Source organism: Odocoileus virginianus, chromosome 9, assembly GCF_023699985.2.
Source record: "Odocoileus virginianus isolate 20LAN1187 ecotype Illinois chromosome 9, Ovbor_1.2, whole genome shotgun sequence".
Classification (NCBI taxonomy): Eukaryota; Metazoa; Chordata; class Mammalia; order Artiodactyla; family Cervidae; genus Odocoileus; species Odocoileus virginianus.
Window position 1 is genome coordinate 58394453 of NC_069682.1, and position 15465 is coordinate 58409917.

The following is a 15465-nucleotide window of genomic DNA, read 5'->3' on the forward strand; positions in this document are numbered from 1 at the left end:
AAGGAGCAGGGAAGAGATTTCTCCTAGAGCCACACTCTGCCCAGAGACATTCTCCAGCTGACTGTGGCTAAAACAACCCAGTCTAGCCATTGTTTCTTTCAACTCAGATCATAAGATGTGCCTTCTTTTTTTCAGGAAATGTAAATCAATGGAATATTCCACTAGGAGTAATCCCAAATTCTCTAAACAGTGCCAAGCTTCAAGTGCTTAACTCGGTAAGAGAAAGAAATATAAACATTTTCCTTTCACATTAAAGTCCACTCTGCGCATCAGTCTTCAGAGTAATGAATAAGGCCAGTGGGCCCTGGCATCAAAGTCTGTCTGGCTGTCTCACCAGCTCCATCCCTAGTCTTTCCTAAGCAGATTCACTGACTACTGTCCCTTTAGTTACCATGTAAGTTCTAACCCTGAGAGTGGAAACACGTGCATGCATGCCCAGATATGTCCACCTCTTTGTGACCCCATGGACTGTAGCCCACCAAGCTCCTCCGTCCATGGGATTTTCCAGGCAAGAATACTGGAATGTGTTGCCATTTCCTCCTCCAACTGATCTTTCCAAGCCAGGGATCGAACCCATGTCTTCTGCATTGGCAGGCAGATTCTTTACCACTGGGCCACCGGGGAAGCCCTGCATCCCCACTACGTACGCCTGATTCATCCACACTGTCACCTTGTGACTGTGAAGCCTCTAGTTCTTTACCACCCTGACTCAGATTTCCCCTTCTTCCCCTCTATCTAACCTCACACTTAGAGAAACCTGAAAAAAGAACTTGCTTTCTGAAAAACAGTTAAAAGGATGGAACTTTTATGTAAATTTGCCACCAGGAAAACAGTGAAAGAGGGGAGGAACTAGAGAAGATATACAAGACAGTAAAGAAGTTTAGAATCTCCATCACCCTTACAATGTTCCATTCTTGATAAACATGTTTAATGAGTATGCCATCTGACTGGGAAAACATTAATTTCTTTCATGTTGGTTCAAATTTCAGAAGTCTTACATTCCAATTTTTACTTAATCCCCCAAAGTCCATGAATCTGTGACCAAATCAATTACTAGAGTGCAGAGGCTGGTAAAATCAGCACTTGCCTCAATGTTAGCTTTCTACCTCTTACTCTTGTGCTCCGTAACTATGAGGGGCCTGGACATATCACTTAGCCTCCCCCATTCCACCCTAGTTAAGGGACTGGATGAGATGAATGCCAATTGTGTTTCAGCTGCAAGTGACAGGAAGCTCAACCAAAATTGGTTCAAGCAACAACACAGAATTATTGGTCCTGAACATCCAGGGGTGGTGCTAACTTCAGTAGTGGCCCAAATGTGACCCCAGAATCCATCTCTTGACTCTAAATCCTTTGGGGTGGGCTCTATTTTGGCTCTGCATTGGGGGTCTCCCACTACCAGGAACTTCACCCTGTTTCTGGAATAACAAATGACAGTCATCCAGAAGTAACATCTGGGGCTCCCATTGGCCTGAATTGTTCCACATCCCCATCCTTAACGCCAGTGCTGTGGTCAGGCAGATGGAGTACACTGGCTGGATCAGCCTGTGCCTGCACCAGCTTACGTAATTAAGAGTATAACTGGCTGTCTTTTGTCTCCCCACAGAATGATTTTCAAGCCGCAAACTAAACCCAGCACCAGAAGCCAGGAAATGTTTCAGAATCAAAGCAAAGACACTCTGTAATCTCTCTCTATGCAACACTGTGGACAAGACATCCTTTTAACTAAGGAATTAAGTACAGTTAGTGTTCTCAACATGTCCAACTATGCTTTGGAATTTCACCAACAACACCCTGAATTAACAAGTGTAAGAAAGGCAGGAATCCAGGGACAGGAGGGACTTTTCTAATTATCTCACCAATAAATAACCTGTTTTCATGCAGAATTTTAAAAAAGTGATATGTCTTTAATTCTTACAAATAAGAATTCCATTGTATGTTTATGACTAGTAAAAGCACTTCTTACTGGGGACATAAAATTAGTAATGTGAGTGATGAGGCCACAAACTCAGGATTACTTTATTGAGTGCTCTAGGGAACAATCCTGACAATGACTTTTCTTCCCATAGCTCAGGCCTCCCCTCCCAAACACCAAACATTCTCTTCTGTTCATTGGCCCAACATGAAAATCACAGAGGGGCTAGGATCCAACTTCCCCATCATCACACATTAAAAACTGAAGGGCACAGTCCAAATGCTAAAAGCTGGATGGAACAGAGCAGATAAGTGTCCGATAATACCATAAACAGGGCAGCAAAGGATCTAGATCCCAGCGCAGGGACTACAGGCCAGGCCAAGTGGCTGTGAGAGGAAAGCCAATCAAAGTTAGGTCAGTAAATGCAGAGGAACCCAGAAAAATACACAACACGGATAATGAGAAACACAACTATGAACTCTATACCAGGCAGAGACTCTCGGCCCTATGCCAGTGTCTTGCACAACTATGTGCTCCGGAACCAAAACAGCTCAGGTTGTAGACACAAAAGATCAGAAAGGGAAGCAAGGCCAGAGACTAGGTGTGCCTTATAGCAAGGGACAAGATCGCACAAGACAAAGACCCAATCACACTCTTAATGGGTATGGTGTTCTATTCTGGAGCGATGGTTTGGAACTAGACAGAGGTTGTAACTGAACAATTTAATTTTATGTTATGTGAATTCCACTTCCATTTAAAAAACAAAAAACGGGACTTCCCTTGTGATCCAGTGGTTAAGACTTCACCTCCCAATGCAGAAGGTGAGGGTTTGATCCCTGGTCAGAGAGCTAAGCTCCCACATGCCTCACAGCCAAAAAACCAAAACATAAAACAGAAGCAATATTGTAACTAATTCAATAAAGACTTTTAAAAAAGGTATGCATAAAAAAATTTTAATAAATAAAAAACAAGAAACCTTCCAAATCACATTAGCAATGAGTATATCTAGTACCCAAATGTTGATTTCTACACCATTCTTTATCAAAGGAACCTAACCAGTCCCCTTGGAGAAATGGCTAATTCTAGGACTAGAAAAGAAACAGAAAAGATGACCCAGAACAGCTCAGATGCAAGGACGAAGGCACTCATATAAAAGTGGAAGTGTGTCAAAGGGATAGAGGGCCAAGAAAAAGAGCTTCCAGAGCTGAAAAAATTTGGCCAATGAAATATATAAAGGAGTACTGGATTATCAATCCTGAATATTCATTAGAAGGGGTGCTGAAGCTGAAGCTCTGATACTTTGGCCACCTGATGTGAAGAGCCAACTCACTGGAAAAGACCCTGATGCTAGTAAAGACTGAAGGCAAAAGGAGAAGGGGGAAGCAGAGGATGAGATGGTTAGAGAGCATCACCAACTCAATGGACATGAATCTGAGCAAACTCTGGGAGATGGTGGAGGACAGAGGAGCCTGACATGCTGCAGTCCATGGGGTCGCAGAAAGTCAGACGTGACTTAGTGACTCAACAACTGGACTATAACCCATAAAGTAAAATAAATACCTAGCAGCCTATACTAATATAAATAAATGACTCAGTAAATATACAGGTGAGAACAGGCAAATCTCCTGTGCAGAAGCCAAAATGATTTACACAGCTACTGCACCCTTGAGGAGGTAGGGCGTAACTTCCATTCAGTAAGCTTCAGCTGCACATGGTGACTTTTCTCCAAAGAGCACAGTATGGAAAGGAGAAAAAAAGAGCAATTGTACAATGAAAAAATCTGACAAACACTACCTGAAGCCAAGTGATCAAGGTTAGTATAAACAGTGATAAATCATATTAATAGCATGTACCCTTATGATGGAATGAGAATGGTATTTTACCTTCGTGGTCTTCCTTCCCAAAACACGTAATTCCAATCTAAACATGAGAAAAACATAACAAATCCCAACAGAGGGACACTGCAAAATATCTGACCAGTTCTCCTCAAAACTATCAATGTCATCAAAATTACAAGTCTAAGTCAAGAGGAGCCTAAAGAGACATGACTGTAATGTGGCCTCCCAGATGGGATTCTGAAAAAATAGAGATCAGGGAAAAATTGAAGCTATCTGAATAAAGTATGGCTTTCAGTAAATAATGTATCACTATTGGTTTATTAATTGTAACAAATGAACCATAATAAAATATTAGAATAGGGAAAACTGGGTACAGTGTATAGAGAAACTCTCTGCACCAGTTTTGCAATAATTCTGTAAAACTATTTTAAAATTTAAAGTTTAAAAACATGAAACAAAACATTAACAAAAACTAAGAAAAACAAAAGAGCACAAGAGTCAACCTGAAAGAGCTCCCAATGCCCAAACTGGGATCAATTTGAGCAAAATTAAATAAATATCAGAGTATAAACCATAATATAAACACCCATGAGTCCATTCTGACATAAATGATGGAAATACATAAATAGGGGGAAAGAGGCATTTTTCCTATAGAATTCCAAATAATACATGTAAATAACCCCCCGCTTTGGAGTTTGGGCTTAATCCCCACCAACTAGTAGGTGATAAAAGATTAACTTCCACAATGATGTTTATATCATGTACACTCTGGTATGATTTGATAATAAAGGTACTAATCATAAGAATATAGCAGAAAAATCCAAACTGAGAATTTGTGACTAGTACTCTTCAGAAGCATCAGTCACGAAAAACGAGGGAAGACTGAGTAACTCTCATAAATCACAAGAGACCTAGGAGACACGACAACTAAATGCAATGTGGTACCTTGGACTGGATACTGGGATAGAAAGGTACATTCATTAGAGGAAAAGCTGGTGAAATCTGAATGAAGTTTTGCATTTACTGAATAGCAAAGTGCCAATATCAATTTCCTAGCTCTGACAAATGAACACTATGCTGTGTGATAACTTAGGAGAATGCTCTATGAACTCACTTTGCAACTTCTCTGAAAGTCAAAAAATATTTAAAAATTTAATAAATTAAAAACCATCCAATGCCTCCCCACTGTATTTAAATAAAACCCATCAGGCCTCAAAGGTTCTGGACAATGTACCTAAAGTCAACCTTTCCCATCTCATCCCATATTAGACCAGTCTCTCCCTCCCTGACAATATTTCATCTACACTAAGCTCCCAGTTTTTTTCAACTCTCCCAACTCATCACCAAACTCTTTCTCTTGCCATGAGATCTGTGGCAGACTATAATCCAAAGACGGCAGCAAGACCTGCCATCCCACATACTCTTCAGGAACCCAGCCACTTCCCATTAAGAGGAGAAACCTTAGTTTCCTTTATTTAAATCTGAGTGCAAATGTGAGTTCCTGAAAATCAACAGTAACTCCTTTTTCTTTACCCTGTATGATTCAGAAGTGAATTAATTAAAACAAGAATTACAAATCTATGTTAAGGGGTACACAGTGCATTAAGTTGTATTTTAGAACAATAACAACAAAAAGGGATGGAATGGTACCCTTCAATATTTTTGAATCCTATTCGAAACTAAATTAATATCAATTGGGCTGTTAATAAATTAAGATATTATAACTCTCAAAGCAACCATTAAGGGCTTCCCAGGTGACATAGTGGTAAAGAATTCGCCTGCAATTCAGGATATGCAAGAGATGCAGGTTCAATCCTTGGGTAAGTAAGATACCCTGGAGCAGGAAATGGCAACCCACTCCAGTATTCCTGCCACAAAACTGCACGGACAAAGGAGCCTGGTGGGCTACAGTCCATGGAGTCGCAAGGAGTCGGACACGACTGAGTAACTAACACTTTCACTTCTCACTTTCACCTACTATACAGTAGGCACCATTCTTTTTTTAATGATTATTTATTATTTATTTTGGCTATACTGGGTCTTAGTTGTGCCACGTGAGACTTCTTAGTTACAGCATGCACGCAGGACCTGGTTCCCCAACCAGAGATCAAATCCAGGCCCTCTGCATTGTGACTGCAGAGTCTTACCCACTGGACCAGAGAAGTCCCAAATGCTGGCCTTTTCTGATCCAGGAAAACAGTAAAAGGCAGGAAACTGACCAATTACAGACACCTGTTGTATCGTTTGAATTATTTACCACATGTATGATTTACTTTTTCATAAAAAGTAAAATTTCCAAAAGTTTTTCATGTCTTCTGAATAAAGAACTGAGGTGAAGAGTGATAACAAATATTTCTTGAATAGAAGATTTTTTTTTTCTTAACATTTACTTTTATTTGGCTGCAACAAGTCTTAGTTGCAGCATGCAGGATCTCCAACTTTCATTGTGGCATGTGGGATCTAGTTCCCTGACCAGGGATCAAACCTGGACCCCCTGCAATGGGAACTCGGGAGTCTTAGCCACTGGACCACCAGGGAAGTCCCAGAATATGGATTAACCCCCTCAAGCCATGCCAACTGGTATGGAAGAGGTTCCTAACCTGGGATTCTCAAAGGTTTCTATGCAGGTCAGTGGGAAGGGGTAAAAAGGAGATCATAGCCATATACACAATAAAAGCCTCAGCATATCCTAATATACACAGTGTGTTTTAGAAGCAAAATTTTTCAATGATCACTCTTCATCTGTTAAGATTTTACTGTGTTCCACATACAGTGCTAAGTTCCTCACAAGTACAATCTCACTGAACTCCAGATGAGATAAGCATTGTATTATTATCCCATGTCACATGAGAAAATCAAGGCACAGATAAATAATAAAATAACTACTCAAGTTCACACAACTCTGAAAAAATGGAGCAGGAACTTAGACCAGAGTCCTTCTGACTCCAAATATTCTATACCACCATTTTTTGGATTTTTTCACATGATCCCCACAGAATGACATAATCTTGGCAGATTAAGGAGCCAAGAGTGACTCCTCAGAGCCTACCAGAAGGTAATGACGTTTTCTAAACTCCAAATGCTGTCAGTGAAAGTGAAGTCGTGTCCAACTCTTTGTAGCCTACCAGATTCCTCCGTCCATGGAATTCTCCAGGCAAGAATACTGGAGTGGGTTGCCATTTCCTTCTCCAGGGGATCTTCCCGACCCAGGGATCAAACCCAGGTCTCCCACATTGCAGGCAGACACTTTAACCTCTTGAGCCACCAGGGAAGCCCCTGAAGGCAAAAAATAATCTGACAAGCTTGAAAAAAAAAATGGGGGTCCATGAGGGAATTTCTCAGGTAAAACAAAGTGAGAAGATAGGTAGCTGAGTCAGTGTCATCAAACCAAAATGTTAGACAGATCTAGAGCAGTTTTTCCTAAGCAAATGGTTCTTTCCACCTTCCCTAACCCTTTAGTCTATAATTCCTAGGGTACATGAGAGAGAACCAGAGAAGTATTACAGTCCACAACAGAAACTGGGCTGGGAAATTAGGGAAAATCTCAGAGACACTCACCAAGGCAAAAATGAGGTAAAAGTAGATAAAAATGAACTACTTTAGGTAAATTTAATGACTGTAAAAGCTGTTCACAAAGCAGCAAATAAATGCATTTTCCATTTCATAGAAAGTTGCTTCACCACTTGAGGCTTGGCTCCAAAGCTTCATCTTTCATTAGTGACCAGTCATATTTCTCTTGCTGCCAGAAAGGACTGACGCCAACCACTAAGGTCAGCAATATGCTGTGGAGTCCTTTAGAGTGGTCTTGCGGAGAACATGTCCTTTAAGTGTCTGAGAACTGGCTGAGGTGATCTGAAAGAAAACCAATCAGAAGAAGGCAAGGTAACTGAGACTGAACTACAGGGACTTAACGTGAATGGTCCAAAGGAGAGGCCACCAAATGGAATCTAATGGGAGATGACAGGCCAGCATCTCGAGGCTGCACGGTTTCCTCTACACCCTCAGAGACGTCTGATACAATACTGATGTATATAATTTAAGAAGTCCAAAACAGGTCAGTCCCAGACAGCCACTACTCCCTTTTCTCTTGGGAGATGGTCTTCCACAGAGCCAACCACAAGGTTTATGTACGAGCTGCCTAACACAGACATGTGTGCGTGGTAAGTCACTTCAGTCGTGTCTGACTCTGCAACCCTATGGACTGCCAGGGTCCTCTGTCCATGGGATTCTCCAGGCAAGAATACTGGGAGTGGATTGTCATGTCCTCCTCCAGGGGATCTTCCAGACCCAGGGATCAAACCCAAGTCTCTTGAATCTCCTGCACTGGCAGGCGGGTTCTTTACCACTAGTGCCACCTGGGAAGCCTACCACAGACGCTGCCCTCCCAACCCCAAAGGCAGCTGTGATCCAGGCTGTACCAGTCAAACACCTTCCTAAGACATTTATTGTGCCAAGATGCATTACTACAAACAAAGCTAGTGTATGTGATGGAATTCCAGTTAAAAAGTGCTGCACTCAATATGTCGGCAAATTTGGAAAACTCATTAATGGCCACAGAACTGGAAAAGGTCAGTTTTCACTCCAATCCCAAAGACATGCAATGCCAAAGAATGTTCAAACTACTGTAAAATTGCACTCATTTCACATGCTAGCAAGGTAATGCTCAAAATCTTTCAAACTAGGCTTCAGCAGTATATGAACCATGAACTTCCAGATGTTCAAGCTGGATTTAGAAAAGGCAGAGGAACCTGAGATCAAATTGCCAATGTCTGCTGGATCACTGAAGAAGCAAGGGAGTTCCAGAAAAACATCTATTTCTGCTTTATTGACTATGCCAAAGCCTTTATGACTGTGTGGATCACAATAAACTGTGGAAAATTCTGAAAGAGATTGGAATACCAGACCACCTGACCTGCTTAAGAAATCTGTATGCAGGTCAGGCAGCAACAGTTAAAACTGGATATGGACCAACAGACTGGTTCCAAATAGGAAAAGGAGCACGTCAAGGCTGTATATTGTCACCCTGCTTATTTAGATTATATGCAGAGTACATCACGAGAAACGCTGGGCTGGAGAGAGCACAAGCTGGAATCAAGATTGCCGGGAGAAATATCAATAACCTCAGATATGCAGATGACACCACCTATATGGCAGAAAGTGAAGAACTAAAAGAGCCTCTTGATGAAAGTGAAAGAGGAGAGTGAAAAAGTTGGCTTAACGCTCAACATTCAGAAAGCAAAGATCATGGCTTATGGTCCCATCACTTCATGGCAAACAGATGAAGAAACAGTGGAAAGAGAGGAAGACTTTTATTTTGGGGGGCTCCAAAATCACTGCAGATGGTGACTGCAGCCATGAAATTAAAAGACACTTACTCCTTGGGAGAAAAGTTATGACCAACCTAGATAGCATATTAAAAAGCAGAGACATTACTTTGCCAACAAAGGTCCATCTAGTCAAGGCTACGGTTTTTCCAGTAGTCATGTATGGATGTGAGAGTTGGACTATAAAGAAAGCTGAGTGCCAAAGAATTGATGCTTTTGAACTGTGATATTGGAGAAGACTCTTGAGAGTCTTGGACTTCAAGGAGATCCAACCAGTCCATCCTAAAGGAAATCAGTCCTGAATATTCATTGGAAGGACTGATGTTGAAACTGAACTCTAATACTCTGGCCACCTGATGCGAAGAGCTGACTCATTTGAAAAGACCCTGATACTGGGAAAGACTGAAGGAGGGAGGAAAAGGGGAAGAGAGGATGCGATGGCTGGATGCCGTCACTGACTCAATGGACATGAGTTTGCGTAAACTCCGGGAGTTGGTGATGGACAGGGAGGCCTCGCGTGCTACAATCCATGGGGTTGCAAAAAGTCGGACACAACTTGAGTGACTGAGCTGAACTGATGAAGATAAAATGGGCTAATGTAAACAGTGACAAGAGCAAAGCAGAGAGAAGATGCTTTCAGCACTAGTGAGTTTTTCAAGGAGGTGACATTTGAGAGAAGTTGTAAGGTTTAAAAGAAGGCAGCCAGGCAAAAATCAAGACCCTCCTAAGTGACACAGCATTTTCAAAGTCCCTAACACTAGAACAAAGTCTGAGAGGCAAAAAAAGAGGCCACTAAGACTAGAGGAAAGAGAATAAAACGAGGTCAGAGGACATGAGGTTGGAAAGGTAGCTGGGAAAGACCATAAAAGGCCTTGGACACCCTGCGACTCCAATGAGAAACCACTGGAGGGCTTAGGCAAATGAATGAGTGATCTGATTTAGAAGATCAAACTGACTGCTATGGGGCAGGAAGACTAGAGGAGGGCAAGAATGAAAGCAGGAATACAAAGCCTCTGAAGTACTCAGGTACTGTGGGTGGGAGTGCAAAACAGTATAATCATTTTGGCTCTTTCTACTATATATACCCAGTAAACCATATACCCCATAGAAATGCACTGTAACACATACATAGCAGCTCTATTTGTAATAGCTCCAAACTGGAAACAACCAAAATGGCCATCAAAAGTACAACATATAAATTGTGGTATATTCACATACTATGGATAAATATTATCATAGATGAACTGTACAACATCCATGTTATCAAAAATCTACACTGTATGATTCAATTTTATATCAAAAACAAGAAAAACTGAACTATGGTATTAAAAATTAGGATGGCAGGAAGAAGAGATGGTAGGAACATGAGGGGGGGTTTGGAGGTTCTGAAAATACTGTTTTTTGATTCAGGAGGCAGTCACACAGGTAGGGTCTCTTTGTGATGATTCATCAAGTAGTAAGTACACTTTTGAGCAATTTTCTACATTTATGATATGCTTCAATAAAATAATTCACTTTCAAAATACAGAAACAGAAAACCTGTGAAAAGGTTGCACTAATCTAAGCTAACCAAGATGACAGCTTAGAGAAAGAAAGAGATCCAAGATACATTTCACAGGTGGAGCTGAAACAGATGAACTACTGATGGGGAGTACAAGAAAATAAATATCTAGGATGATGCCTATATTTTTGGTTTTAGCAACTGAGTGGTGCTATTTGCTAAGATGGAAGAGACTTCAAAAGAAGAAAATTGCAGGAAAGTGGGAAGAATTCGTTCTATTTTGGCCACATTAAGTTTAGGACACAAGAAAGAAAGAAGAAAAATGCAAATCTGGAGAGGATATGAAGGGATGGAAGCAAAAAGCACAAGCAGCAGTGTGACAGAAGATGCAGACACTTCCTACACAGCCCACGTGAGCAGACAGCAGGGACAGGCAGAGATGCGTGTGAGTGGGTGCTAACAACGATGAGACGGTGAGATGTCACATGACAGCATCTATTTTCTCTACACAAGATGAGACAGACATCAGCTAAGACTAGGATTTAAAGACATGAGTGAAGATTTAGGGAGAACGAAGAGGGGAAAAGCCAATTTATTGGGAAAATACTGTAAAATTAGGATTTCAGAGCCATGCCGAGTGTTCAATTTGAACTTTATGGCATAAAGGTGAACTGAGTGCAGTTGGTTTCTGTGAAGAGACTGTCTCTTGTCCCCCCATAGTTCTCATCCTCCTCAGTAACAGAATTCCCAATTTTTAACTGGGCACATGGTCATTCGGAATGAAGACTGTACTTCTCAATTTCTTTGCAGCCTTTGTGTGAAACTTCTGCAAAGTGTCTTGAAAGGAATAAGGCATGAGCTTCACCTCTCTTCCTGCTTCCTACAAGCGAGGATATGGACATGGTTGCTGCAACAGCCATCCTGAATCATAAGATGACCTTGAGAATGGAGGCCACACAGAGAAGAGCAAAAGACAGAAGCAGTCAAGACCCTTGGTGATCATGGAGCCATCATAGTCACCAGCCCTGGATCTTCCATATATCTAGATTTTTATGAGAAAGAGAACGTCTGCTTATTTAAGCCAGTGTATTCTGAGTTTTCAGTCACCATCATCGGACCTAACCTATGTCATACAGATTAACTGGGTGCTCTTCCCCAACAATATTTAGCTGTTTTCACGCAGATACAAAGTAAGCAGATAATCATTTTCACCAAGGTTGGAGTCTAGATAAATAAGCACCACAAAAGAAAGGGCAAGAAGAAAACGGAATTTATGAGGAAATGGTTCTAGTACAGCCCAGAGACTCTAAGTGAAAGATGAGAATAGCAGATACAAGTGACAGAAACAGCCAACAGACCCCTGGTTTCACAGTTTCTCCTTTATTTTGCTCCCTCCACTAAATCTTACTTGTCGGGTTTATTATGTCACTTTGGAACAACTTGAGTCCCAAGTATCACCTTTCTTTCTTGACAAATGGAACTTTTTCCATTTTACAGAAGAATATCATACTAACATTATAACCCAACCCACTAACCTCATCCCTTTTATCTATAGTAGAAAAGGAATAGGAAGAGGTATGAAAAAGCAATGGAAAATCAAAGAAGCAAAAATTCAGAAAACAAAGAAGAAAACAAGACAGTGTCAGAAAAAAAGAAAGAACAAGTGGAAAAGCCTGAGAGACTGTTTCCACATCAGTCAGGTTGCTACCTAGTAGGAATTTCTCCCCTGAGGAAACCTCTAGGCAACGCTGAAAGTAAGACAATCCCCTGTCCGAACAGGCCAGAAAGGAATGAGACCATGGAAGTCCCCAGCTTGCAAAATCACTGTTTTTTGTCCAATGGACAGAACAGAAAAGTTCTGAGCGCTGGTAAAATTTCCAGGCGAATCTACAGAAGTTACACACCAAGGAAATGAGACTCCTTCTACTGCATACCATGAACCATGGCTCCTACGATTCAAGAGGAAAGTGAAGTAACAAGGACGGAAGAGTGGAGGGTGACGCACTAAGGAACAGCACAGAGGAGATAACTCCGAACAACATCAGCAGAAGAATCACCCTCTGGCCACCTCTCTCTTTTGCAGATGCTTCAGAGATCAGTGTTGGAAAAATACTTGTGCTCCTGCCCACCTCATCAGCACATGTCCTGCCAGCCCCTGGCACTGGGGCAAAGTAGAAATGAGGGGAAAAAGGGATGATGGCAGTGGCAGACCTGTGGTAGCATGAGAAGGAAAAGAAGAAAGAAGAAACTCAGGAAGGGGGAATATCTTCAGTGAAATGAGAGGAAAAAAGGAAAAAATCACACAGCCATTCAACTAGACCTATAGTCCAGGGACGGAATGCAGAAAAGTTGTAAGCTAGGAACATCTGGGGCATCAGAGACCTCGAAGGGAATGCTTATCTCTGCCAGAGAGAACTATCAACTCACATAAGAACTTACTCTTCCTGGCCTCTCTCCAACAGAAAACTACCTGTTACTGTTATTCCAACCTCACTAAATTCCCAGAAATAATCTTTTCAGGGCAGGAGAGAAGAGAATAAAAACAGAAGGCCTAGTTAAGAGTAGTTTAAAATTTAATTCAAGTACCCTTACATTGGTGGAGTTGAGAAGAGATTTTTATCTTACTAAAGAATTTCTCCAGGAAAAAAACTTCATTCCCTCAAATTATCCAATCCGACTCCCATTTCACAGCACAAGTCAAAAGCACAAAAAGAACTCCTTACCTTCACCAGCACATAGTCCCCAGGCTGAGCTCGAACCCTGAGCCCAGAGTCGGTGACATCCTCCACCTCTACATCAGGAAATATCACCTTAAGGTTTCCATCATTCCGGCCACACAGGTCAGTAGCAGAGCGTTTACTGGGCTGCAAAAGAATAGATGAGAGGTTACAAATTTGTCAGTCATCAGTTCTTGGTGTGTCTCAGATCCCCAAGGGTCTGAGCCATAGACCACTTTTTAACCAAAGAATCACCTAAGACTAAGTGCTTCACTGCTGCTTTACACAAGGTCAGTAAATGGCACATGACAGAAACTCAATAAAGTTTTGCTGACAATATGTCAATGTAATAAATGTCTCAATCAATGAGTCTTTGATTACAGAATTACCTTTCACAGGACTGAACCTCCAACAGGCTTGATGCCAATGGCATATGGGTGATATATTTTGTAAAATGACTCTCACTTCAGAGTCTCATAGCAATCACCCGGGAATGTTCTCGGATTGTTTGTCCTAGGTTACGTGTCTCAGTGAATAGGAGACTGGAAGGCAGAGCCTCCAATGTAACATGTAAACGACTGGGCCAGGAGAATAATAAAATCAGTATGCAGTACGCAGTTCTGGGTATTAATTCCCAGAACATACACAAGCCTTTCTCTTCCAGTCATGAGGAAGTGACAAGAACAAAATTCATCCTCAGGCCTTAAATAACCAGGAAATCAGACAAAATATATGAAAAACCTATTTTCTGATATCGGACAACAGACTGTGCAAAACTATGATCCCCAAGAGAAGAAAACAAATGGAGAGAATCACCCCTGCATTCTACCAGAGGACACGTGCCAGAGCAGAGAACACAAAGCCGGGAGGGAGACCGCAAGGCAGAACATGGCGGTTCCCTCTGAACTGAGGAAAGATGGATCAAAGTCCAGGGAACCTGCAATAGCTAGAAACTGTAGAGCAAGTTCTAGAGAAGAGGGGGTGAAAATCCATGAAGTCACTCAAAGAACTGATTAGCTGAGAACTGTTTAGCTCCCAGATCTCACACTGGGCTGGGAATCATTTGATCTAGCAACAAATAGTCCTCATTCATTCCTTGGGACACGCAGCAGCGATTCTAGAAATCTACAGCCATACCTAGCACTAAGGCCAAATTTTTCCTAGAATAAAAAAAACTTTTCTAGCAAAGATTAAAAACAAACCTAAAAGGATCAAACAAAACCACGAGTAATGAGACTGCTTATTAAAACAAAGCCCAACACAAATCCCAGACATTCAAAAATAATGTCCAACAATACAATGTCCAACACCCAATCAAAAATCACTAGATATGCCCAGAAGCAGAAAAATGACTCATAATCAAGAAAAAAATTAATGAAGCAGACCTAGAAATGATGGCAATGATGGGATTATCACAAAGATATTAAATCAGCTATTTTAATAAAGTTCAAATACTAAGTTTCAAAAGAAAACAAGATCACAGGAGAGAAATACTAGAAGATGTTTTAAAAAAAAAAAACAAATGTAACTTATACAGATGAAATATACAACATATGAATGTTTTAATTCAATACATAATAGCAAATGAGACACTGTCAAAGAATAACAAAACTGAAGACAGAATAATAGAAACTGAATTATTCAAAGTGAAGCACAGATATTTAAAAAAAAAAGACAGGAAAAAAAAAAATGAACAGCCTCAGTGACCTATGACACAGTATCAGGTGGTTGGACATACAGATGATTAGGAGAGAGAACAAAGGGGAGGGGGTGGCAGAAAGCAGGAGGGATACAGAAAAATATCTGAAGAGTAGTAAATGAAAATTTTCCAAATCTGATGAAAAGTATAAACCCACAAATTATGTAGCCTCAATATATCCCAAACAAAACCATGCCAAACACATTAAATTTCTAAAAAGTGATAAAATGACAACACAACATGTGATACTGAACTGAATCGTTTTCTTATAAATGACAGTTCTTAGGTAAGTGGAGAAACTTAAGTGGGGTCTAAGGACTGGATGGTAATAATCTAACAAGCTTAATTTCTGACTCTGCTGGTTGTACTATAGTTATTTGGAAGAATGCTCCTGTTCGCACAAAATAAACACGTTAATGTTTGGGGAATTGGAGCATCAGAGCAACTTATTCTCAAATGCTTCAAAGAAAA

At 40.9% G+C, this 15465-nt stretch overlaps 1 protein-coding gene across 4 annotated transcripts in view; it reads right to left on the reverse strand.

Annotated features, from left to right (window-relative positions):
- The window catches only part of CDK5RAP1 (CDK5 regulatory subunit associated protein 1), a 63534-nt gene that overhangs the window by 16669 nt on the left and 31400 nt on the right, over positions 1-15465 (reverse strand). For 3 of the 4 annotated variants that reach the window (XM_020902521.2, XM_020902518.2, XM_020902519.2), the window contains 2 exons: positions 13302-13442; positions 7323-7605 (listed from right to left, as the gene is read on the reverse strand). In XM_020902521.2, coding sequence (XP_020758180.2) covers positions 7525-7605; positions 13302-13442 — 222 coding nt within the window. In that variant the 3' untranslated portion in view covers positions 7323-7524. Of the gene's footprint in view, positions 1-7322; positions 7606-13301; positions 13443-15465 lie in introns of those variants that run through there. The other variant, XR_011489604.1, reaches the window with a different exon arrangement.